This window comes from Hyla sarda, chromosome 13 (assembly GCF_029499605.1).
Source record: "Hyla sarda isolate aHylSar1 chromosome 13, aHylSar1.hap1, whole genome shotgun sequence".
NCBI lineage: Eukaryota > Metazoa > Chordata > Amphibia > Anura > Hylidae > Hyla > Hyla sarda.
Window position 1 is genome coordinate 21161314 of NC_079201.1, and position 26281 is coordinate 21187594.

The 26281-nt window shown below is 43.9% G+C and overlaps 1 protein-coding gene and 1 long non-coding RNA gene across 3 annotated transcripts in view; one reads left to right on the forward strand and one right to left on the reverse strand.

Annotated features, from left to right (window-relative positions):
• Positions 1 to 26281, forward strand: part of LOC130297772 (uncharacterized) — an 82143-nt gene that overhangs the window by 15036 nt on the left and 40826 nt on the right. The gene's annotated exons all lie outside the window — the stretch shown is intronic.
• The window catches only part of DNAI2 (dynein axonemal intermediate chain 2), a 28795-nt gene continuing 7778 nt past the window's right edge, over positions 5265 to 26281 (reverse strand). Inside the window, exons 4-14 of the mRNA XM_056550644.1 lie at positions 24394 to 24515; positions 22020 to 22162; positions 21821 to 21934; positions 21466 to 21605; positions 18600 to 18722; positions 15398 to 15621; positions 14118 to 14253; positions 12190 to 12336; positions 9615 to 9851; positions 6288 to 6326; positions 5265 to 5373 (exon numbers count right to left, since the gene is read on the reverse strand). Coding sequence (XP_056406619.1) covers positions 5368 to 5373; positions 6288 to 6326; positions 9615 to 9851; positions 12190 to 12336; positions 14118 to 14253; positions 15398 to 15621; positions 18600 to 18722; positions 21466 to 21605; positions 21821 to 21934; positions 22020 to 22162; positions 24394 to 24515 — 1431 coding nt within the window. The 3' untranslated portion in view covers positions 5265 to 5367. The remainder of the gene's footprint in view (positions 5374 to 6287; positions 6327 to 9614; positions 9852 to 12189; positions 12337 to 14117; positions 14254 to 15397; positions 15622 to 18599; positions 18723 to 21465; positions 21606 to 21820; positions 21935 to 22019; positions 22163 to 24393; positions 24516 to 26281) is intronic.

The following is a 26281-nucleotide window of genomic DNA, read 5'->3' on the forward strand; positions in this document are numbered from 1 at the left end:
ATTTACAAATCTGTTTAACTTTCTGGAGCCAGTTGATGTATAAAAAATAAAGTTTCCTGGAATACCCCTTTAAACTGGTGGACCAAACTGGATTTATTTTCCTATTTCCCAATTTTTTTTTCTTTTATGCATATTTTTTACATAAGGCCTTGTTCACACTGCCCTCGGGCTCCGTCAGGTGGAACAGTTCCATGTTGGCAGTTCCGTCAAGTTTAGCTGAGGAAAAAAAAAAAATAGTGCAAGCACTATTTTTTTTTTCTCCGCTAAATTCCTGTAAATTACCGGATCACCGACGGGCCCCATGCAAGTGAATGGGGTTCGCCGGGACCTGGCAGTAGCTGTTTGCATCCGACCCAAACGGCTCAAAAAAACGGCCCCTTGACGGGTCAGATGCATGCTCCAAACATGCGCCAAAGTTACACAACGCTGGTATAGTTTTCTGCTCTAAATAACTTTTGGAGCTTCTTAGGTAAGGTCTGGTCAGGTGATGCTTTAGGCCATGTCCACGTGCCGTAAAATCTCTCGTCTTTTGACCTGTAGACCAGTGGACTCAAACTGTGGTCCTCCAGATGTTGCAAAACTTCAACTCCCAGCATGCCCGGACAGCCAACGGCTGTCCGGGCATGCTGGGAGTTGAAGTTTTGCAACATCTGGAGGGCCACAGTTTGAGACCACTGCTGTAGAGGTGAATAAATAAAAAGTTAATGAACTGGTGCCAGAAAGTTAAACAGATTTGTAAATTACTTCTATTAAAAAAAATCTTTATCCTTCCAGGACTTATTAGCAGCTGTATGCTACAGAGGAAATTCTTTGCTTTTTTAATCTCTTTTTTTGTCTTGTCCACAGTGCTCTCTGCTGACATCTCTGTCCGTGTCAGGAACTGTCCAGAGCAGCCTAGGTTTGCTATGGGGATTTTCTCCTGCTCTGGACAGTTCCTGTGTGTCAGCAGAGAGCACTGTGGACAAGACAAAAAAGAAATTCAAAAAGAAAAGAATTTCCTTTGTAGCAAACAGCTGCTAATAAGTACTGGAAGGATAAAGATTTTTTTTTTTAATAGAAGTAATTAACAAATCTGTTTAACTTTCTGGCACCAGTTGATTTAAAAAAATAAAATAAAAAAAAATGTTTTCCACCGGAGTACCCCTTTGAGTTAATATTGGGCCATGTGTCAGATTATTCCCGTCAGGAGAGGCGCAGATGGCATCCAGTGGAGAGGCGCCCAGGACAATGCAGATGGCATGACGTAGGGGCTCGCGTTATTGTTTATCTTGTGAATGGAGCGGGTGTTAGCGGGACGAGAGGGGTCGGGGCGGATGGCCGTCGGTTAAGAGCCTTGTGTTGGTGTCAGGTGCAGTAAAGCAGATTGTCTCGGAATAGCTTGTAACATGTCACACAAAGGTCAGGTCTGGATGAAGCCGAGACTGATGAGGATGAACAGCATAACATGACTTAAAGGGGTACTCCCCTACAAAACATATTTTTTTTTATCAAATCAGAAAATTAAACAGATTTGTAAATTACTTCTATTAAAAAAATCTTAATCCTTCCATTACTTTTTAGCTGCTGTATGCTCCACAGGAAGTTCCTTTCTTTTCGTGCTCTCTGCTGACACCTCTGTCCATGTCAGGGACTGTCCAGAGCAGGAGAAAAATCCCCATAAAAAAACCTATCCTGCTCTGGACAGTTCCTAAAAGGACAGCAGGTGTCAGCAGAGAGCACCGTGGTCAGACAAATTTAAAAAGAAAAGAACTTCCTGTGGAGCATACAGCAGCTGGTAAGTACTGGAAGGGTTAAGATTTTTTTTAATAGAAGTAATTTACAAATCTGTTTAACTTTCTGTCACCAGTTGATTTAAAAGGAGACTCCGGGAAAAGGGTCTTCAATACCCACTGCCGATGACAATACCCACTGCCGGTGGGTGACACCCTGCCAGGGGCATCAATAACTTTAGATCAGAAAGCCTGTTGGATCCTGCGATCTGAGGGATCGGGGCTGTCGGCCATCGAAGGTCGCAGGCCCTGCGCCAACCGCTATATAAACTGCTTTTAAGAAAGATTCTTATAGGCTCTGCCCTGACCATAAGGGGCTCCTGACCCCTTCATGAGGCCTTGGGGCACTGTCCTAATAGGAAGTTTGCCCCTAGTGGCACCTGAGATAAAAGCAGGGCAGCTGAAAGGCATCAACCAGGGTTCCGGATTACCTTGAAAGGAGTAACATGAAACTCCGGGGCCCTAATGCCCACTCTGTAATAGGACCCCAACCTACCATATTCCCTTCATAATACTGGTGCCTTGTCATATGGCAGAAGGACTCCCATGTGACTGCTACCCCTGCATTCCCTATAGCAATGATCCCCCAACCTATGGCTCTCCAGCTGTTGCAAAACTACAACTCCCATCATGCCCTGACAGCTTTCAGCTGTCAGGGCATGATGGGAGTTGTAGTTTTGTAACAGCTGAAAAGCCGCAGGCCGATAAACCTTGCCCTATAACTATGCCAGATACAACTGTAACAAACCCCCAGCTGTTAGAAGTACAGGTTTTCAGTCTCTTGAGTCTTGGTATAAATAAGATTTTTTTCACTGACAGCAAGCAGAGATCTTTACAGTGGAGAGGAATTGAGGCATAAATAAATATTAGAAAGTTGCTGAGTTTTGTCATTATACGACGAAGAAGCTTTAGTTATGGAAAACCTGAAAAGCTGTTTGGTCTTTCAGCAAGGTTCATCTCTACTGCCCCCTAGAGGAATTTCACAGCATCAATGTTAGCACGAAAGCAGCAGCATTGTGAATACAGCTTTGTATGTGAATGGTGTAAAAGCAATATGGTTATTCTATTTTAAATTGTAGAGACATTTTAGTAGGCATTTTTTGATGAAATTGTTTGTAGTATTTTACAAAAACCGCTTGGTTTTGTTAGATAAACTCAGATTGGTGACAAGTGCTCTTGCTGCCCTCTCCATGGTGCACAAATATTTCTTATTCTCTCCATTTCTGTGGGTAGGACCGAAACTGAGTTTTTTTTTGTAAGCAGTTGTCAAACAGGAACTTCCTTTCTCTTTCTTCTATGGAGAAAGTGCACTGGACTGAACAGGATGCAGTGTGCTGGGGGATGACATACACAGTACAATATTATAGATAGCATGTGGAAGTAAAAGGGGTTACTGATGTACTGGGTTGCACTGCAAGATGCTATGAGTAGAAAGGAAGAAAACAGCAGCAGCAAGATCACAGCAAGGAAGGGGTTATACTTAGCACTGCGCTGATATACTGGGTAGCACTGCAAGATGCTATGAGTAGAAAGGAAGAAAACAGCAGTAGCAGGATCACAGCAAGGAAGGGGTTATACTTCACACTGCGCTGATGTACTCGGTAGCACTGCAAGATGCTATGAGTAGAAAGGAAGAAAACAGCAGCATCAGGATCACAGCAAGGAAGGGGTTGTTCTCAGCACTGCGCTGATGTACTGGGTAGCACTCCAAGATGCTATGAGTAGAAAGGAAGAAAACAGCAGCCGCAGGATCACAGCAAGGAAGGGGTTATACTTAGCACTGCGCTGATGCTATGAGTAGAAAGTAAGAAAACAGCAGCAGCAGGATCACAGCAAGGAAGGGGTTATACTTCACACTGCGCTGATGTACTGGGTAGCACTGCAAGATGCTATGAGTAGAAAGGAAGAAAACAGCAGCAGCAGGAGGATCACAGCAAGGAAGGGGTTGTTCTCAGCACTGCGCTGATGTACTGGGTAGCACTCAAAGATGCTATGAGTAGAAAGGAAGAAAACAGCAGCAGCAAGATCACAGCAAGGAAGGGGTTATACTTAGCACTGCGCTGATATACTGGGTAGCACTGCAGGATGCTATGAGTAGAAAGGAAGAAAACAGCAGTAGCAGGATCACAGCAAGGAAGGGGTTATACTTCACACTGCGCTGATGTACTCGGTAGCACTGCAAGATGCTATGAGTAGAAAGGAAGAAAACAGCAGCATCAGGATCACAGCAAGGAAGGGGTTGTTCTCAGCACTGCGCTGATGTACTGGGTAGCACTCCAAGATGCTATGAGTAGAAAGGAAGAAAACAGCAGCCGCAGGATCACAGCAAGGAAGGGGTTATACTTAGCACTGCGCTGATGCTATGAGTAGAAAGTAAGAAAACAGCAGCAGGATCACAGCAAGGAAGGGGTTATACTTCACACTGCGCTGATGTACTGGGTAGCACTGCAAGATGCTATGAGTAGTAAGGAAGAAAACAGCAGCAGCAGGGGGATCACAGCAAGGAAGGGGTTGTTCTCAGCACTGCGCTGATGTACTTGGTAGCACTCAAAGATGCTATGAGTAGAAAGGAAGAAAACAGCAGCCACAGAATCACAGCAAGGAAAGGGTTATACTTAGCACTGCACTGCTGAGGCTAGATGGAGGGGAAAGGGGAGATAACACTGCAGCACTGTACATACAGCAGTAGATGCAGTTGCCTTAAGCTTTATAGGTAGTCATAGTTGTTCTGTCTTCTGTGTTAACAACATGCAGTGGATAGAAGATTGTAGAGAAGGGAGACATCCAGTGGCCAAGATTTGTAAGGTGTTTTTCTGGGGTAAGGACTCAAATATGTTAGAAATCACATAGGCTTTCCAATGGAGGAAAGTTGTTTGAAATGACACTGAACCAGCAGGGAAATGTAGAAATTCTGCAGTTAGGAAGAAATCAGCACTGGATGTAAAAGGTGTATAATGGAAGTGATGGGAGGTGATCACTTGGTAGTGCCATCTTAAAGGGGTACTCCGCTGCTCAGCGGGTTTCGGACGCTGGAGCCGGCAGCTCGTGACATCATAGCCCTGCCCCCTCATGACGTCACGCCCCGCCCCCTCAATACAAGTCTACGGGAGGGGGCGTGACGGCTGTCACGCCCCCTCCCATAGACTTGCATTGAGGGGACGGGGGGGTGACATCACAAGGGGGCGGGGCTATGACATCACAAGCTCCCAGCTCCAGCGTTCAGAACAGTCTCTTCAAAATGCTGAGCAGCGGAGTACCCCTTTAACCTACTGCCCCTAGTTTCTTTATGTTTATCTTAATATGGATTACAAAAGCAATAATATATATTGCAGGAAACCATCAGAAATCTCAATGCAGCTTTTGTTGTGACCAGAGTATAAAGCATATAATGGAAGGTGATCACCTATATTATGGGATACCATGAGTAGAAAGGAGCAGTCACCTACATCCAATAATAATAATCTATACAAACACTAATTATTCAAATAAGTTATTTATTCCCACATTTGAAATACAAAAAAAAATACAAAATAAGAGAAAAATAAAAGACAGTATGACTGCAGCCTCTTGTGGAGTGGTGGTGGCATTAAGTGCTGGCTCAGGCCTGTAGAGAAAGAGAGAGCGTTTAGTGTGGGCAGAGGAGATGGGCACTGATCCTTATACAGAGGTTGTGACCCAGAGGTCCTCCATTCCACAAGGTGCATAGGATGATTTACTATTGAGGATTCAGGGAAAGCTGAATGGCAAACACTAGTAGGGAAAGCAATGTTGGCCACACTGGCAGTCACCCAGCTTTCTCAAACATAGATCCAGTTTTAAAGGGGTACTCCGGTGGAAAACTTATTTTTTAAATCGACTGGTACCAAAAAGTTAAACAGATTTGTAAATTACTTCTATTAAAAAATCTTAATCCTTCCAGTACTGCTGAATACTACAGAGAAAATTATTTTCTTTTTTTGGAACACAGAGCTCTCTGCTGACATCACGAGCACAGTGCTCTCTGCTGACATCTCTGTTCATTTTAGGAACTGTCCAGATTAGGAGAAAATCCCCATAGAAAACATATGCTGCTCTGGACAGTTCCTAAAATGGACAGAGGTGTCAGCAGAGAGCACTGTGCTCATGATGTCAGCAGAGAGCTCTGTGTTCCAAAAAAGAAAATAATTTCCTCTAGTATTCATTAGCTAATAAGTACTGGAAGGCTTAAGATTTTTTAGTAGACGTAATTTACAAATCTGTTTAACTTTCTGGCACCAGTTGATTTAAAAAAAAAAAAAAAAAAAGTTTTCCACCGGAGTACCCCTTTAAGCTAGGTTTACATTACCACTGTGCTCCGCCCCGTTCTGGGTCCGTTAGTCTCTTTTTTTGCACCCAAAGGACCCTTCAATGGGGCAGAGCACAATGGGCACCGCTGGGGTCATAACAGAGCCCAACTCTTAATGAGTTTTTTTCTGTCCAACTTTATCCTCTTGACAGTAAATGGTTAAATGCGATCGGTGCTGTATATGTGGAACTAACCTGTACAAGTATCTCCTTCTCCTCGGACACTTCCTTTTCCTGGGGAATATATAAAAACATCTTATTTACCACCAGTCACATTTGTATGTCAATGTTAAAGGGGCACTCCACTGGAAAAAAAATTTTTAATCAACTGGTGCCAGAAAGTTAAACAGATTTGTAAACGACTTCTATTAAAAAATCTTAATCCTTCCAGTACTTATCGGCTGCTGTTATGATCCACAGGAAGTTCTTTTCTTTTTGAATTTCCTATCTGTCTGACCACAGTGCTCTCTGCTGACACCTCTGTCCATTTTAGGAACTGTCCAGAGCAGGATAGGTTTGCTTTGGGGATTTTCTCCTACTCTGGACAGTTCCTAAAATGGACAGAGGTGTCAGCAGAGAGCACTGTGGTCAGGCCGAAAGGAAATTAAAAAAAGAAAATAACTTCCTGTGGATCATACAGCAGCTAATAAGTACTGGAAGGATTAAGATTTTTTTTATAAAAGCAATTTACAAATCTGTTTAACTTTTTGGCACCAGTTGATATAAATAAAAAAAATGTTTTCCAGTGGAGTACCCCTTTAATTGAGATAACGTATCAGTCATTCCCATCAGTCATCCCATTGAACAGCTATAAGTCAACCTGACATGGCTGACAACAGGGAACACTAGCGCAATGTCAGGCATCGCGCTATGAGCATGCACAACAGGGATAGCTGAATACACTACATGTGACGCTACCCTTAAAGGGGTACTCCTGTGGAAAAAAATTTTTTTAATTAACTGGTTCCAGAAAGTTAAACAGATTTGTAAATTATTTCTATTAAAAATCTTTACCCTTCCAGTACTTTAGCAGCTGTATGCTACAGAGGAAATTCTTTTCTTTTTGAATTTCCTTTTTGTCTTGTCCACAGTGCTCTCTACTGACACCTCTGTCCATGTCAGGAACTGTCCAGAGCAGGAGAGGTTTTCAATGGGGATTTTCTCCTGCTCTGTACAGTTCCTGATACAGGCATCAGATGTTAGCAGAGAGCACTGTGGACAAGACAAAAAAGAAATTCAAAATAAAAATAATTTCCTCTGGAAGATACAGCTGCTAAAAAGTACTGGAAGGGTAAAGATTTTTTTAAAAGAAGTCATTTACAAATCTGCTTAACTTTCTGGCACCAGTTGATTAAAATTATTATTATTTTTTTAATCAACTGGTGCCAGAAAGTTAAAAGTTTTGTAAATTCTATATAAAAATCTTAATCCTTCCAGTACGTATTAGCTGCTGTATGCCACAGAGGAAGTTCTTTTCTTTTAGAATTTCTTTTCTGTCTGACCACAGTGCTCTCTGCTGACACCTCTGTCCATATTAGGAACTGTCCAGAGTAGGAGCAAATCCCCATGGTAAACCTCTCCTGCTCTGGACAGTTCCTGACATGGACAGAGTTGTCAGCAGAGAGCACTGTGGTCAGACAGAAAGGAAATTCAAAAAGCTGATAAGTACTGGAAGGATTAATATTTTTAAATAGAAGTAATTTACAAATCTGTTTAACTTTCTGGCACCAGTTGATTTAAAATAAAATGTTTTCCAGTGGAGTACCCCTTTTAAAGTATACTCACCTTTAAACATTCCCGTAGTCCTTCACTCCCAGGATGTTGTCTGCAGAAGAACCCAACATTGGAGAGGACAGCAGGAATGGGGAAAGGTGAGTATTTCTGGTGTTTGTACAAAGGAAGGGGAGGGGGTCCGGTCTGCAGGGTGGAGTTTGGTCTGTATTATGGATGGAGTCTGTATTTAATCAGTGGAGCAGGTATGGGGTCTTTATTTGTTTACAGGGTCTGAATTTTTAGGGGTCTGGTATGGGGTTTCTATTAGTTTAGGGGCTCTGGAGGTCTGCATTTATTTAGATTATCTGGGGAAATATGTATTTATCTATATATTAGCTCTCTATTAGGTCTCTATTTGTTTTAGGAGTCTATAGGCTGTGTTCTGCACAAAGAGGGGGGTATTGGATCCACAGGGGGCTATGTTTCTTCAGGGGTCTGGGGGGCTATATTAAAGGGGTACTCTGGTGGAAAACATTTTTTTTTTAGGTCTTTATAAGTCAACTGGTGCCAGAAAGTTAAACAGATTTGTAAATTACTTCTATTAAAAAAATCTTTACCCTTCCAGTACTTTTTAGCAGCTGTATGCTACCAAGGAAATTCTGTTCTTTTTGAATTTATTTTTGTCTTCTCCACAGTGCTCTCTGCTGAAACCTCTGTCTGTGTCAGGAACTGTCCAGAGCAGGAGAAAATCCCCATAGCAAACCTATGCCGCTCTGGACAGTTCCTGACATGGACAGAGGTGTCAGCAGAGAGCACTGTGGACAAGACAAAAAAGAAATTAAAAAAGAACAGATTTTTTTCTGTAGCATACAGCTGCTAAAAAGTACTGGAAGGATAAAGACTTTTTAATAGAAGTAATTTACAAATCTGTTTAACTTTCTGGCACCAGTTCATTAAAAAAAGTTTTTCCATCGGAGTACCCCTTTAATTTATCTATTTGTTTAAATGGTCTGGGGTGTGTATCTATTTTTGGTCAAGGGGAGTGCTTTCCAAACAGTGTGTCTCCAGCTGTCGCAAAACTACAACTCCCAGCATGCCCGGACAGCCTTCGGCTGTCCGGGCATGCTGGGAGTTGTAGTTTTGCAACAGCTGGAGGCACCCTGGTTGGGAAACACTGCTTTAGTGATTCCAGAAGAGTACCTTGTCTGCACGCTGTGTATTAGGGATCAACCGATATCGTTTTTTTAGGGCCGATACCGATAATCGGTGGAGGTTAGGGCCGATAGCCGATAACTTATACCGATATTCCGGTATAAGTTATCGGCTATTTATCCCCCTCGACACCGCTGCAGGTCATTTATTTAAAGCGGGCGTTTTAAATCAATGCACTGCAGTGGCTTTTGCGATGCCATAGGCCGCCGCCGCCGCCCCCCGCTCCTCTCCCCCTGCCTGTCAGGGTGGTCCGGGCCATCCATCCTTCCTTCCTGTAGTGTCCGGCGACATTCCGGGTGGAGGGTGAACCGGTCTGGGCTGTCCTTCTTCTCCGGCGGTCATCTTCTCCACTCCGGGCAGGCTCCGGCCTGGTAACGCAGCATAGACGCCGCTGCGCAGCGACGCACCTGACGTCACAGCGTAGCGGCGTCTATTTTGCAACAGCTGGAGACACAATGCTTGGAAAAAACTGGTCTAGGGTATATATTTGTTTGGAAACTGGCAGCTTTCCCACAGTTTACATAAGCGCCAGGAGGGGACGATCTTCTAACCAAAATGGGAATTTTATATGTCAACATGAACCCTTATAGGTCGTACCTGCTCCTCCTCCTCTTCCTGTTTCTTCACTTCCTGTTCTCGCCGCTTGCGCTCAGCCTCGAGGATCTCAAAGAATTCCTTCTCGGCCTTGGAGATCAGCTCCTCCATGTTCTCCTCAGGTTTATCGTCTTTGCTTTCCTCCTCTTTACCCGGCTCAGCTTTGCTCCGCTCCTTCAGACGCATCTCTCGGTGTCGAGCCTCCAGGATCTTCTCTCGCTTTGTCTCTCGCTCAAACATCTAAGGACGAAGAGAACATTAAGAAGTGAGAATGGCTGCAACGTAACCATAAGGTTCCTCTTAAAGGGGTACTCCGGTGGAAATCTTTTTTTTTTTTTATCAGCTGGTGCCAGAAAGTTGAACAGATTTGTAAATTACTTCTATTAAAAAAATCTTAATCCTTCCAGTACTTATTAGCTGCTGAATACTACAGAGGAAATTATTTTCATTTTGGAACACAGAGCTCTCTGCTGACATCATGACTACAGTGCTCTCTGCTGACATCTCTGTCCATTTTAGGAACTGTCCAGAGCAGCATATGTTTTCTATGGGGACTTTCTCCTACAAATGGACAGAGATGTCAGCAGAGAGCACTGTAGTAATGATGTCAGCAGAGAGCTCTGTAGTCATGATGTCAGCAGAGAGCTCTGTGTTCCAAAAAGAAAAGAATGTCCTCTGTAGTATTTAGCAGCTAATAAGCACTGGATGGATTAAGATTTTTTAATAGAAGTCATTTACAAATCTGTTTAACATTCTGGCACCAGTTGATTTAAAAAAAAAACAAAAAAAAAAAAAACGTTTTCCACCGGAGTACCCCTTTAAAGGAGACCAGAAAAAAAAACATCAGAAAGGGTTATAGACTTTAGGAGAATCCCAGCCAAATCTTCAGTCACACTGTGATGTGGATAATAGGGGGCACAGGACCCCTAATGCCCGGATCACTGGGGTCCAATCAGTTATATCCATATTGATCTAACATGGAACCCTATGTATCTGTCATAAATGTTAATGGTCAGAATACCCTTTTAAAGGGGTACTCCGGTGGAAAACATTTTTTTTTTAAATCAACTGGTGCCAGAAAGTTAAACAGATTTGTAAATTACTTCTATTTAAAAATCTTAATCCTTCCAGTACTTATCAGCTGCTGTATGCTCCAGAGGAAGTTCTTTTCTTTTTGAATGTATTTTCTGTCTGTCCACAGTACTCTCTGCTGACACCTCTGTCCATGTCAGGAACTGTCCAGAGCAGGATAGGTTTCCTATGGAGAATTGTTTCTGCTCTTCACGGTTCCTGACATGGACAGAGGTGTCAGCAGAGAGCACTGGTCAGACAGAAAGGAAATTCAAAGAGAAAAAAAACTTCCTCTGTAACATACAGCAGCTGATAAGTACTGGAAGGATTAAGATTTTTAAATAGAAGTAATTTACTAATCTGTTTAACTTTCTGGCTCCAGTTGATTTAAAAAACAAATGTTTTCCACTGGAGTACCCCTTTAAGTCTCTAATCTCTGCTGACTATAACTGGAAATGGTCAGCAAGCCTAGAAGCGGCCAAATAATAGGGTAGGGTCAGACGTAATGGATCCGCAGCGTATTTTATGTTGTGGATCCACCGGTGACCCGACCCATAGTGTGCCTCCAGCTGTGACCAAAAGCTCCGCGACTCGCAGGCGGATGGAGTGGCGGATTGTCATTGCGAGCAGGCTATGAGGGTGCAGAGTTTTGGTCACAGCTGGAGGCACACTATGAGTTGGGTCACCGGCGGATGCTGCGGATCAGTGTGACCCTACCCTTACAGTTACCCGAGTTCACATAATGCAGCGGCACAGTTAAAAGGAGTTTTCCAGGATTAGAAAAAGAGAGACCATTTTTTCCGAAAACAGCACCACACTTGTTCTCAGGTTGTGTGTGGTACTGCAGCTACATTCCTTCGAATGGAGCTTGTAACAAAGTTGTAATACCACATGCAACCTTAAGACAGGTGTGGAGCTGTTTTTTGGAAGAAATTAGCTTTCATTTTCTACTTCTGGATAAACCCGGGTAACAAACTTATCCTCTATCCTGGGGATAAGTGTCTGATCATGGGGGGGGTCCGCCCGCAATCTTAGGAATGGGGTCTGACTGTCCTCAGAGCAGAGTGACCCCCCATCCTCGGAGATGTGCAGGAGTGACGGCTCACTCAGCCAATCACCGGCTGCGAGTGGAACCCCCGTCTCGGCTGGTGATTGGCTGAGCAAGTTGTCACTCCAAGGGTGTGGGTTGCTCTGCTTCAAGGAAGGGTGAGTAGCCCTGGCCCGTTCCAGAGATTGCGGGGGAGGCTCCAGCAGTCGGACCCCCCCAAAATCAGACACTTATATATATTTTAGTTTCCTGGAGTACCCCTTTAAAGGGGTAACCCAGCAATAGCAAAAACAAAGATAACTTCTTCCAAAAAGAGCACCACCCCTATTCTTAGGTTGTGTGTGGGATTACAACTCATTCACTTCGATGGAACTAAATTGCAATACCACAAACAACCTGAGGACAGGGGTGGTGCTGTTTTTGGATCGTAGCTGTAACTTAGCATGTGACTAAACTTACCGCAGTGGCAATGTTCTTCTCATTTCTTTGTATGGTGCACAGGCCGGGAGACAACTCCAGCAGACTTGTCAGACCCATCTTAGAGCCGCAAGCTACAAAGCGTCCATTATCCTGTAAGCGTAGGCTGTAGAGCGCCTCATCACACACCTAATGGAGGAAGACAGGAGACACGCTCGGCGCCGGTCCGCGTACAATAGTCAGTTGCCTCTTACGCTGATCTCAATATTAAGGGTTCCTACATAATTAATGGGATGTGGGGCCCCTTTAGGACCCATTTGTGGCTCAGTGGTGCCTTCCAGTACTAGGCTAGAACCCAAACATAGGCGGCATGTTCTTTTATTCCACAACAAAGAACACAGTGCCAACATCTATCTTTAAAGGGGTACTCCGCCCCTAGACGTCTTATCCCCTGCTGCGGCAGCCCAGACATCCAGTGCACGGAGGCTGGTGATACGGGGCGGAGGCTTGTGACGTCATGGTCACGCCCCCTCAATGCAAGTCAATGGGAGGGGGCGTGACTGCTGTCACGCCCCCTCCCATAGACTTGCATTGAGGGGGCACGGGTGCTGCACCCGACTCTCTAAACAAACGCCGGGTGCAGCAGGGAGATCATGGGGATCCCCAACGGCAAAATTCCTGCGGATCACACATCTTATCCCCTCTCCTTTTGGATAGGGGATAAGATGTCTAGGGGCGGAGAACCCCTTTAAAGGGGTACTCCGGTGGAAAACTTTTTTTTTTTTTTCTTTTTTAAATAAACTGGTGCCATGAAGTTAAACGGATTTGTAAATTACTTCTATTAAAAAAAAAAAATCTTAATCCTTCCAGTACTTATTAGCTGCTGAATACTACAGAGGAAATTCTTTTCTTTTTGGAACACAGAGCTCTCTGCTGACATCACAAGCACAGTGCTCTCTGCTGACATCTCTGTCCATTTTAAGAATTGTAAAGAGTAGGAGAAAAATCCCCATAGTAAACATATGCTGCTCTGAACAGTTCCTAAAATGGACAGAGATGTCAGCAGAGAGCACTGTGGTCATGATGTCAGCAGAGAGCTCTGTGTTCCAAAAAGAAAATAATTTCCTCTGTAGTATTCAGCAGCTAATAAGTACTGGAAGGATTAACTTATCAGTCATTTACTAATTTGTTTAACTTTCTGGTACCCATTAAATAAAAAATAAATAAAAAAAAGTCTCCTCCGGAGTACCCCTTTAAGTAGGTTAGGGCAGAATTGGGGAGTGGGGGCTAGGTGGGGTTATTGCGGTGTGTCTAATATAAAGCAGAACCCATCCCAATTATAGACACCATTTTTCGGTAGAATAACCTCAATATCTCAATCCTGACCCCCCCCCCCCCCCTTCCCTCTTCCTTATGGATCACATACAGGATTCTAGTAAACTGAGATAGAAGTTGTGTTGTCTGTCAGGATCAAAATACATATTAAGACTAGAGATGAGCGAACTTACAGTAAATTCGATTCGTCACGAACTTCTCGGCTCAGCAGTTGATGTCTTTTCCTGCATAAATTAGTTCAGCTTTCCAGTGCTCCGGTGGGCTGGAAAAGCTGGATACAGTCCTAGGAGACTCTTTCCTAGGACTGTATCCACCTTTTCCAGCCCACCGGAGCACCTGAAAGCTGAACTAATTTACGCAGGATAAGCTATCAACTGCTGAGCCGAGAAGTTCGTGACGAATTGAAATTACTGTAAGTTCGCTCATCTCTAATTAAGACTTCCTTACCGTTCCTGTAAATACCTATAACCTCTAGGACCAGGCATAGACAACCTTGGGCACTGCAGATGTTTTGGACTACATCTCCCATGATGCTCTTACAGCCAAAATGCTGGCAAAGCATCATGGGAGCTGTAGTCCAAAACACCTGCAGTGCGGAAGGTTGTCTATGCCTGCTCTATGCACCTGCTCCGTACCTTCAGGCTCAGGGAAGGGTTGTTCTGCTTGAATAAATAGTCCCAGACGTCCAAGGTGCCGTCCATCTTGGTGGTCAGGAAGACGGATGGTCGGACAGGACTCCAGGCGGCATCTGTTAGGTAACTTGTGTGATACCTGGAGGATAAAGACCAATATCCTTTTGGGTATATGCCAGCTAGCATTGTGGTATATATATATATTTTTTTTTTCATTGCTTTAGTGTAGTGTTTCCCAACCAGGGTGCCTCCAGCTGTTGCAAAACTACAACTCCCAGCATGCCTGGACAGCCGAAGGCTGTCCAGGCATGCTGGGAGTTGTAGTTTTGCAACAGCTGGAGGCACCCTGGTTGGGAAACACTGCTTTAGTGATTCCAGAATAGTACCTTGTCTGCACGCTGTGTATTAGGGATCAACCGATATCGGTTTTTTAGGGCCGATACGATAATCGGTGGAGGTTAGGGCCGATAGCCGATAACTTATGCCGATATTCCGGTATAAGTTATTGGCTATTTATCCCCCCTCGACACCGCTGCAGAACATTGATTTAAAGCAGGCGCTTTAAATCAATGCACTGCAGTGGCTTTTGCGGTGCCATAGGCCGCCGCCACCATCACCTGCTTCTCTCCCCCTACCTGTCAGGGTGGTCCGGGCCATCCATCCATCCTTCCTGTAGTGTCCGGCGACATTCCGGGGGGGAAGGTGAACCAGTCCGGGCTGTCCTTCTTCTCCGGGGGTCCTCTTCTCCACTCCGGGCAGGCTCCGGCCTAGTAGCGCAACATAGACGCCGCTGCGCAGTGACGCCCGTGCGCAGCGACGCACCTGATGTCACGGTGTAGCGGCGTCTATGCAGAGTACTAGGCCAGAGCCTGCCCGGAGTGGAGATGATGACCCCCGGAGAAGGACAGCCTGAACCGGTTCACCCTCCACCCGGAATGCCGCCGGACACTACAGGAAGGATGGATGGCCCGGACCAACCCCATTACGGGTAAGTTTAATTTTTTTTTATTGACGCGGAGGGTGGGGGAGGGGCCCGACCGGTATAGCGGTATGGGCAAAAATCCAAACCGGTATACCGCCCAGCACTACGGTGGGGGGTGCGACGCGGTGCGGGGGGGGCGGTCGCGGTGCGGCGGGTCGGGGGGGGGGGCGGTCGCGGTGCGGGGGGGCGGGGCATTATCGGCAAGGTAATTGCCGATACCGATAATGCCCAAAATCGTGATTATCGGCCGATCCCTACTGTGTATAACTCACAATTCATTTTACTCATTCTAGCAACTTACTTAGTCCACATGATGGAGGACTCCCGAGAGTCTTCCGACCAAATCCGGGCCGTCCAGTCTCCTACTGTCAGGAAATTTTTGGGGAAAAATGGATTCCTCTGTACAGAGTAGATGGGGCCATGGTGGCCGCTGTAAGTGCACACAATCTTCTCTGCTGGGGTCTTGGCCTTTCGGTTGCAGGATATCACCATGCCTTGTTCTGTTCCCACCATGAACTTGGTTGGCTATGATCAAAGCAAAACAGGAGTAACAAACTGAGTCATTGCTTAAAGGGGCACTCCGGTGGAAAACCTTTTATTTTTTTTAATTTATTTTTTTAAAATCAACTGGTGCCAGAAAGTTAAAGAGATTTGTAAATGACTTCTATTTAAAAATCTTAATCCTTCCAGTACCTATTAGCTGCTGAATACTACAGAGGAAATTATTTTCTTTTGGGAACACAGAGATCTCTGCTGACATCATGACCACAGTGCTCTCTGCTGACATCTCTGTCCATTTTAGGAACTGTCCAGAGTAGGAGAAAATCCCCATAGCAAACATATGCTGCTCTGGACTGTTCCTAAAATGGTCATGATGTCAGCAGAGAGCACTGTGGTCATGATGTCAGCAGAGAGCTCTGTGTTCTAAAAAGAAAATAATTTCCTCTGTAGTATTCAGCAGCTAATAAGTACTGGAAGGATTAAGAATTTTTAATAGAAGTAATTTACAAATCTGTTTAGCTTTCTTGCACCAGTTGATTTAAAAAAAAAAAAAAAAACGTTTTCCACCGGAGTACTCCTTTAACATAATTTCCATAATACACTGCGTGACAACCACAGATCTTAGCCCCGTCACTCAATCTTTACCAGGCTGTAAGTCTAATGCCAACCAATCATCTCAGCCCTGGCCTGCAGGGGGCAGGAGTTTATACACCGCCTGTGACATGCATGCTGCTTCACAGGTCGCGGTCTGCAGCCTCTCTTGTGCCTTTTCTTAAAGGGGTACTCCAGGGAAGTTAAAATAAAAATGCCCAAAATCCACTACAATACCTGTTCTGTGTCCCCTATAGTTATCCATGTGGTTTTGGCACCTGATAGTAACATAGTTCATAAAAAAGACCAGAGTCCATCAAGTTCAACCTATATCCCTAATGAGTCCCTACTGATTTGATCCAGAGGAGGCAAAAAACCTTCATACTAGAGGTAAAAATTCCTTCCCGACTCTAAATATGACATCAGAATAAATCCCTGGATCAACACTCTGTCCCTATAAATCTAATATACATAACCAGCGATGTTATTGCTCTCCAAAAATGCATCCAGACCCCTTTTGATCTCTTTTACAGAGTTCCCCATGACCACCTCCTCCGGGAGAGAATTTCATAGTCTCACTGCTCTTACAGTAAAGAACCTCCATCTGTGCTGGTGTAGGAACCTTCTTTCCTCTAGACATAGAGGATGCCCCCTTGTTATAGATACAGTCCTGGGTACAAATAGATCATGGGAGAGATCTCTGTACTGCCCCCTGATATATTACTCTGGTTGACCGTCTTTGAATCCTCTCCAGCTCCACTATATCTTTCTTGTACACTGGTGCCCAGTACTGTACACAGTATTCTATGTGTGGTTTGACCAGTACTGTACACAGTATTCTATGTGTGGTCTGACTAGTGATTTGTACAGCGGTAGAATTATTTCCTTGTCGTGGGCATCTATGCCCCTATTGATGCCCCCCATGATTTTATTTGCCTTGGCAGCAGCTGCCCGACACTGGTCACTACAGCTAAATTTACTGTTAACTAAGACTCCCAAATCCTTTTCCATGTCAGTCGTCCCAAGTGTGCTCCCATTTAATACATAATCCCAGCCCAGATTTTTCTTCCCCATGTGCATTACCTTACATTTATCAGTGTTGAACCTCATCTGCCACTTCCCAGCCCAAGCCTCCAACCTATCCAGATCCATTTGTAACAGTGCACTGTCTTCTATTGTGTTTACCGCTTTACAGAGTTTAGTATCATCTGCAAAGATTGCTACTTCACTATTCAACCCCTCTACAAGGTCTTTTAATGAATATATTAAATATAACAGTACCCGAGACTGAACCCCCTGTGGTCCCCACTAGTAACAGTCACCCAATCAGAATAAGTACCATTAATAACCACCCTCTGTTTCCTATCACTGAGCCAGTCACTTACCCCCTTACACACATCCTTCTCATTTTATGCACCAACCTTTTATGTAACACTGTATCAAATGCTTTGGAAAAATCCAGATATACGACATCCAGCGATTGCCCCTGGTCCAGTCTGGAGCTCACCTCCTCATAAAAGCTGATCAGGTTAGTTTGACAGGACCGATCCCTCATAAAGCCATGCTGATATGGAGTCATACATTTATTTTGATGTCTCCTAAATATTCTTTTTTTTCTTGCTTGCAGCACAGACTACAACTCACAGCAGTCAGTGTAGCTCTGTGTAATGGCTGCCAGCCAATTGCTTTCACTATCTGTGTACATGCTCACACACACTGTACAGGTCTTTTCTTTCAGACTATCCTTCCTCCAGCAATAAATCATGCTGTGCTCTGAATGGCAGCAGTCAGTGATTAGATCTACACACCAAAATAGCAGCATTATGTGCTGAGGAGACTGAGAATCACACACAGGGAGGGGAAAGGGAAGAGAAGGTGTGGTAGTGAAGCAGGAGCTCTAGACCAGACAGGAATCATCACGTGGTGTTGTCCTGAAGGGTGGGGGCTAGGTCTCAGTGAGGGGTTTACAGGTAAATTTAAGAATGATGTATTTCTCTCACTCCCTGCATGTAAGTGACAGCTGAAAGAGGAAAACTGCTCTATATAGCTAATGAATATTAAGACAAATACATAGGATGATGAGAGGGAGAGGATGGGCTATGGGTTTAGTTCCCCGGAGTACCCCTTTAATCCTGACTCCTTCACCCTGCTCATAATTCAGAATGCTCTAATGCAGTGGTCTTCAACCTGCGGAGCTCCAGATGTTGCAAAACTACAACTCCCAGCATGCCCGGACAGCCGTTGGCTGTCCGGGCATGCTGGGAGTTGTAGTTTTGCAACATCTGGAGGTCCGCAGGTTGAAGACCACTGCTCTACTGTATATAATCATAGCTTCTCATCTGTCTTCGTGATGTCTGACATGAGGTCAGCAGAACATCTGTCTGTTACCAAGTTATGTATCATACACTTACTATGGTTGGCTCAAACTCTAGGGAGATGCCACCCAAAGCCAAGTCAAGGTTCCCTTTCTTTGTGATGTCCAGAATCAGCTTTTCTGTTGGCTCGCTCATTTTTCGTATGTCCCACCATAAGACCTGTAGCCAAAATTCATAAAAAAAAACAAAAAAAAAACACATAAAATAATTTTTAGACATCATATTTTTATGGCAATGCAATCACATTAGATGAAAGGTTACATGTCATTTAAAAAAACAGACCCGACCAACCCCTAGAACAAGGGGAGAGATGTGGGCTGCTGGGTGCTGCTCCCCCCCCCTCTGTGTCTGTAAGATATGGATGGCCCCATAGACTTTCAGTGTCCAGGGCACGTTACACAAAGCTAGGAGAGAACAGGGCTAAGTGCTCAGTGATTGACAGCTTTCCACTAGGAATTCAGCAATAACTGTCAATCAAAGAGTAGGACCGCCTGCTGGACTCCTACAACATGAATAAGCAGGGATTTACATTACTAAATGACACATTATCCAGGATATTTCCCACAAAACTATATATCAATCTGTTATCCAAGCTCCTTCTGCTCTATAACATGATACCTGCAGATTATACTGTATTGTATATATCATCTGCTCAGCTCCTCCTGCTCTATAACATGATACCTGCAGATTGTACTGTATTGTATATATCATCTGCTCAGCTCCTCCTGCTCTATAACATGATACCTGCAGATTGTACTGTATTGTATATATCATCTGCTCAGCTCCTCCTGCTCTATAACATGATACCTGCAGATTGTACTGTATTGTATATATCATCTGCTCAGCTCCTCCTGCTCTATAACATGATACCTGCAGATTGTACTGTATTGTATATATAATCTGCTCAGCTCCTCCTGCTCTATAAAATGATACCTGCAGATTGTACTGTATTGTATATATCATCTGCTCTGCTCCTCCTGCTCTATAACATGATACCTGCAGATTGTACTGTATTGTATATATCATCTGCTCAGCTCCTCCTGCTCTATAACATGATACCTGCAGATTGTACTGTATTGTATATATCATCTGCTCAGCTCCTCCTGCTCTATAACATGATACCTGCAGATTGTACTGTATTGTATATATCATCTGCTCTGCTCTTCCTGCTCTATAACATGATACCTGCAGATTGTACTGTATTGTATATATTATCTACTCAGCTCCTCCTGCTCTATAACATGATACCTGCAGATTGTACTTTATTGTATATATCATCTGCTCAGCTCCTCCTGCTCTATAACATGATACCTGCAGATTGTTTTGTATTGTATATATCATCTGCTCGGCTTCTCCTGCTCTATAACATGATACCTGCAGATTGTACTGTATTGTATATATCATCTGCTCAGCTCCTCCTGCTCTATAACATGATACCTGCAGATTGTACTGTATTGTATATATCATCTGCTCAGCTCCTCCTGCTCTATAACATGAGACCTGCAGATTGTTTTGCATTGTATATATCATCTGCTCGGCTTCTCCTGCTCTATAACATGATACCTGCAGATTGTACTGTATTGTATATATCATCTGCTCAGCTCCTCCTGCTCTATAATATGATACCTGCAGATTGTACCGTATTGTATATATCATCTGCTCAGCTCCTCCTGCTCTAGAACATGATACCTGCAGATTGTACTGTATTGTATATATCATCTGCTCAGCTCCTCCTGCTCTATAACATGATACCTGCAGATTGTACTGTATTGTATATATCATCTGCTCAGCTCCTCCTGCTCTATAACATGATACCTGCAGATTGTACTGTATTGTATATATCATCTGCTCAGCTCCTCCTGCTCTATAACATGATACCTGCAGATTGTACTGTATTGTATATATCATCTGCTCTGCTCTTCCTGCTCTATAACATGATACCTGCAGATTGTACTGTATTGTATATATTATCTACTCAGCTCCTCCTGCTCTATAACATGATACCTGCAGATTGTACTTTATTGTATATATCATCTGCTCAGCTCCTCCTGCTCTATAACATGATACCTGCAGATTGTTTTGTATTGTATATATCATCTGCTCGGCTTCTCCTGCTCTATAACATGATACCTGCAGATTGTACTGTATTGTATATATCATCTGCTCAGCTCCTCCTGCTCTATAACATGATACCTGCAGATTGTACTGTATTGTATATATCATCTGCTCAGCTCCTCCTGCTCTATAACATGAGACCTGCAGATTGTTTTGCATTGTATATATCATCTGCTCGGCTTCTCCTGCTCTATAACATGATACCTGCAGATTGTACTGTATTGTATATATCATCTGCTCAGCTCCTCCTGCTCTATAATATGATACCTGCAGATTGTACCGTATTGTATATATCATCTGCTCAGCTCCTCCTGCTCTAGAACATGATACCTGCAGATTGTACTGTATTGTATATATCATCTGCTCAGCTCCTCCTGCTCTATAACATGATACCTGCAGATTGTACTGTATTGTATATATCATCTGCTCAGCTCCTCCTGCTCTATAATATGATACCTGCAGATTGTACCGTATTGTATATATCATCTGCTCAGCTCCTCCTGCTCTAGAACATGATACCTGCAGATTGTACTGTATTGTATATATCATCTGCTCAGCTCCTCCTGCTCTATAACATGATACCTGCAGATTGTTTTGTATTGTATATATCTGCTCAGCTCCTCCTGCTCTATAACATGATACCTGCAGATTGTTTTGTATTGTATATATCATCTGCTCAGCTCCTCCTGCTCTATAACATGACACCCGCAGACTGGACTTTGTTTTCAATAAGACAGGTTCCCTTTCATAAAGTTTTCCTTTATTTAACAAGAGTTGTACCAGTCACCTGTCCATCTGTGGAAGTGGAGAAACACTCTGTGCCGGTCTTTGACTGCAGCCATATCACCTTGTACACAGGATCACGGTGACTATGCTCAATCACAGACAGCTCCACCGGCTGACCACCTTTCCGGGTGTCCCAATAAGCTAAAAGACAAAAGCAGGACGTTAATGAGATAAGAAAGGGCCATGTAAATATTCAGCTTTTGGATATTTACTGTGCGCCAGACCCAATATCAATATAACATTGGATATTTGTGTTACACACTGAAGAGTCTTCCGTTGCTTGTGCTCTTACCACCACTAGAGGGCAGCAGTTACACGGTCGGGTTATGGAGAATTCCTTACAATACTTTACTTACTGATCTGTCCATTGTAGCAGCCTCCGACCAGGATGTGGGAGTCTTTGGGGTTGTATTCCAAACTGACCAGCGGTGACGCAGGCTTCAGAGTCAGCTCCGGCTTGTTTGGATTCTCTGTATGACATAGGGGGCATGAATAAGTATTAGTATTGTATCTGGTTGGCATTACATGCTGTGGTTTAAGATAAACTTTCCTCACCAATATCCCAGATATACGAGTCATAGCTCATGTCTTTGGGGGCCCTCTGGAACTCCAGACAGGAATAAGCCACTGCCAGTTTCCTGCCACCATCAGGGTGCCAGGAGAGATGGGTGGCAGTGCGCTTGATCTCATTGGGGTCTCTGCAGAAAGAACAATACTAGTGTGAATATATGGTACATCAGTGGTTTTTAATCTTGTTATGGATAATAGATACAAAATGAAGATCATTCTTCTAAGATGGTGGTTCCTGTACTACGCCCTGTGTGACCATCCACTTTTGGCACAGGAAATTTGATGCAATGCTTAACGTAAATGTACTCTACTAACTAGGGATGCACCGATATATCTGCGGCCGATACATATCGGCCGAAAATAGCTGTTTCGGGGAAGTGCCGAAACAACAAAAAATGTGCCGATAATGACTCCCCTGCCCGCCCACAGCACAAGTTGCAAAAACACTGCCAGTGGCAGAGGCACTCGTGGGGGGTGCAGGGGGGGCCGGCCGCAACATCTGGGGGGGGGGGGGGGGATGTCGCGCTCTCCGGGATAGGAATCCTTCTTTTTATGTGCCTGGGCCGGCTCCCGTGTGTGGCTGCAGGCGGGGGCCGGCCAAAGCATATAAAACCTAATACTGTATACTAAAAACCAGGGGGCCTCCAGCTGTTGTGAAACTACACTTCCCAGCATGCCCGGACAGACTTTGCCGGCCCGGGCATGCTGGGAGTTGTAGTTTCACAACAGCTGGAGGCCCCCTGGTTTTTAGTATACAGTATTAGTTTTTATATGCTGCCTAATATTGTTGGGGGGGGGGGGAGCTGCCTAATATTGTGGGGGGGGGGAGCTGCCTACAAATGTGGGGGAGCTGCCTAATATTGTTGTGGGGAGCTGCCTAATATTGTTGTGGGGAGCTGCCTAATATTGTTGTGGGGGAACTGCCTACTATTGTGGGGGAACTGCCCACTATTGTGGGGGAACTGCCTACTATTGTGGGGGAACTGCTGACCTAATGTGGGGGGAGCTGCCTACTTTTGTGGGGGAGCTGCCTAATATTGTGGGGGAACTGCCTAATATTGTGGGGGAAATGCTGACCTATTGTGGGGGAGCTGCCTACTATTGTGGGGGAGCTGCCTATTAATGTGGGGGAGCTGCCTATTAATGTGGGGGAACTCCCGACGTAATGTGGGGGAATCTAATGAGCGGAGCGCTGCATTTTACCAGAAGACAGGGAGAAGTCATTTTCGGTTTCGGTATCGGTTTCGGCCGGACATTTTTTTTTATTTCGATTTCGTTTCGGTTCTGAAATTTCCATTTCGGTGCACCTCTACTACTAACCAATCAGAATGCTTACACAATGTGCTACGCCCTACTGAAGGATATATCTTGTGTACGCAATACAATAAAGCAGAGAACCATTTTGACTCAGTCCTGTGTCAATGTGTTTTTCTCCGTGCACGTATTATCTAATTTGGAGCAGGACATCAACCAACCTAGAGTGGTCAATTGAAACGCATCCAAAACAATCTATGGCTGTCCAGCTTTTTGTAAAACTACAACCCCCAGAATTCCCTGACCAGATGGAAGTTGTAGTTTCACAGGTTGGAGACCACTGGTCTAGAAAAAAATAATTGTTTTAAAATGGTCCAGAAATCCAGGTCCAAAGCTATGTACAATCTATAAGGGCACCTCATTGATCTGTAGGTAGGCATAGGCCAGATAAGAGCTGCCACAGACCAGTGCTTCCCAACCAGGGTGCCTCCAGCTGTTGCAAAACTACAACTTCCAGCATGCCCGGACAGCCGAAGGCAATCTTGTGCCAATATTGTCACTTAAACACGGTTCTCCAAATGGTTAAAAGGGTACTTCCATGGAAAACATTTTTTTTTTAATGAACTGGTGTCAGAAAGTTCAACAGATTTGTAAATTTCTTCTGTTTAAAAGTCTTAACCCTTCCAGTACTTATCAGCTGCTGTATGTTCCAGAGGAAGTTCTTTTTGTATTTCTTTTCTGTCTGAGCACAGTGCTTTCTGCTGACACCTCTGTCTATGCCAGGAACTGTCCAGAGCAGGATAGGTTTGTTATGGGGATTTCTCCTACACAGGACAGTTCCTGACATGGACAGAGGTGTCAGCAGAGAGCACTGTGGTCCGACTGGAAAGAACTACACAACTTTCTCTGTAGTATACAGCAGCTGATCAGTACTGGAAGGATTAACATTTCCAAATCTGTCTAACTTTCTAGCACCAGCTGAAAAAAAAAAAAGTTTTCCAGTGGAGTTCCCTTTTAAAACGTCTCCTGATACAGCGTGGATTACATAATGGGCACCACCTTGACTATTAGCGTCTATTAGCTGCAATAAAGCGCTGATCTGTACCTGAACACATTAATGGTCTTTGCAGAAGGCGCCTCATCCATTCCCTCCAGCTCCTCCTCTTCTTCGAAGTACTCCTCATAAATATTGATGGCGTTGTTCTGCTTGATGCAGTGCTCCATCACCTTGTACGACAAGATAACACAGACCGGGCTGTAAATCAGGAGCCATCGCTCTCCTCTACACCTAGATCCTCACTCTGTGGTTTTTCAGGAACAATTGTGGATGTATTTCCCGTTGTGTCAGCTACAATCTACCTAACAGGAGTGTTTTCGGGAAACCTAACAAGCTCTTATCCCTTCTATTCCTATGGGACTTTAGTTAGGTCAAATTTTGAGAAGTGGTTATCCGAAAGTAGACAGAAAAATAAAGATGGCTGAACCTGGCGATTTTTATATTGAACAGATACTATATAATGTTATGAGGAGTGTGATGACTCTTCCCCAACAATAGATGTTAGGGAAATGGCTCTTCCCCAACAATAGATGTTAGGGAAATGGCTCTTCCCCAACAATAGATGTTAGGGGGAATTACTCTTCCCCCAACAATAGATGTTAGGGGAAATGACTCTTCCCCAACAATAGATGTTAGGGAAATGACTCTTCCCCAACAATAGATGTTAGGGAAATGACTCTTCCCCAACAATAGATGTTAGGGAAATGACTCTTCCCCAACAATAGATGTTAGGGAAATGACTCTTCCCCAACAATAGATGTTAGGGAAATGACTCTTCCCCAACAATAGATGTTAGGGAAATGACTCTTCCCCAACAATAGATGTTAGGGAAAAGACTCTTCCCTAACAATAGATGTTAGGGAAATAACTCTTCCCCAACAATAGATGTTAGGGAAATAACTCTTCCCCAACAATAGATGTTAGGGAAATTACTCTTCCCCCAACAATAGATGTTAGGGAAATAACTCTTCCCCAACAATAGACGTTAGGGGAAATGACTCTTCCCCAACAATAGATGTTAGGGGAAATGACTCCTCTCTGACAATAGATGTTAGGGAAATGACTCTTCCCCAACAATAGATGTTAGGGAAAAGACTCTTCTCCAACAATAGATGTTAGGGAAATTACTCTTCCCCAACAATAGATGTTAGGGAAATAACTCTTCCCCAACAATAGATGTTAGGGAAATAACTCTTCCCCAACAATAGATGTTAGGGAAATTACTCTTCCCCAACAATATATGTTAGGGAAATAACTCTTCCCCAACAATAGATGTTAGGGAAATGACTCTTCCCCAACAATAGATGTTAGGGAAATGACTCTTCCCCAACAATAGATGTTAGGGAAATGACTCTTCCCCAACAATAGATGTTAGGGAAATGACTCTTCCCCAACAATAGATGTTAGGGAAATGTTTTAGAAAAAAAAAAAAAAAAAAAAAAAAACACCAGACCGAGTTAAAGGTGTATTCCAGGGAAAAACAAGTTTTTTTCATATCAACTGGCTCCAGAAAGTTAAACAGATGTGTAAAAAAAATCTTAATCCTACCAGTACTTATCAGCTGCTGAAGTTGAGTAGTTCTTTTCTGTCTGACCACAGTGCTCTCTGCTGACACCTCTGTCTGTCTTAGGAACTGTCCAGAGCAGCATATGTTTGCTATGTGGATTTGCTCCTACTCTGGACAGTTCTTGAGACAGACAGAGGTGTCAGCAGAGAGCACTGTGGTCAGACAGAAAAGAACTACTCGGCTTCAGCAGCAGATAAGTATTAGTAGGATTAAGATTCAAGTAATTTACTAATCTGTTTAGCTTTCTGGAGACAGTTGATATGAAAAAAAATAGTTTTTCTCCAGATTAACCCTTTAACTAGTCATTGAGGTGGTTCCCAGCAGCTGCTTTTCTACCTATACACAGTTAGGAAGAAATGCGTCACTCAG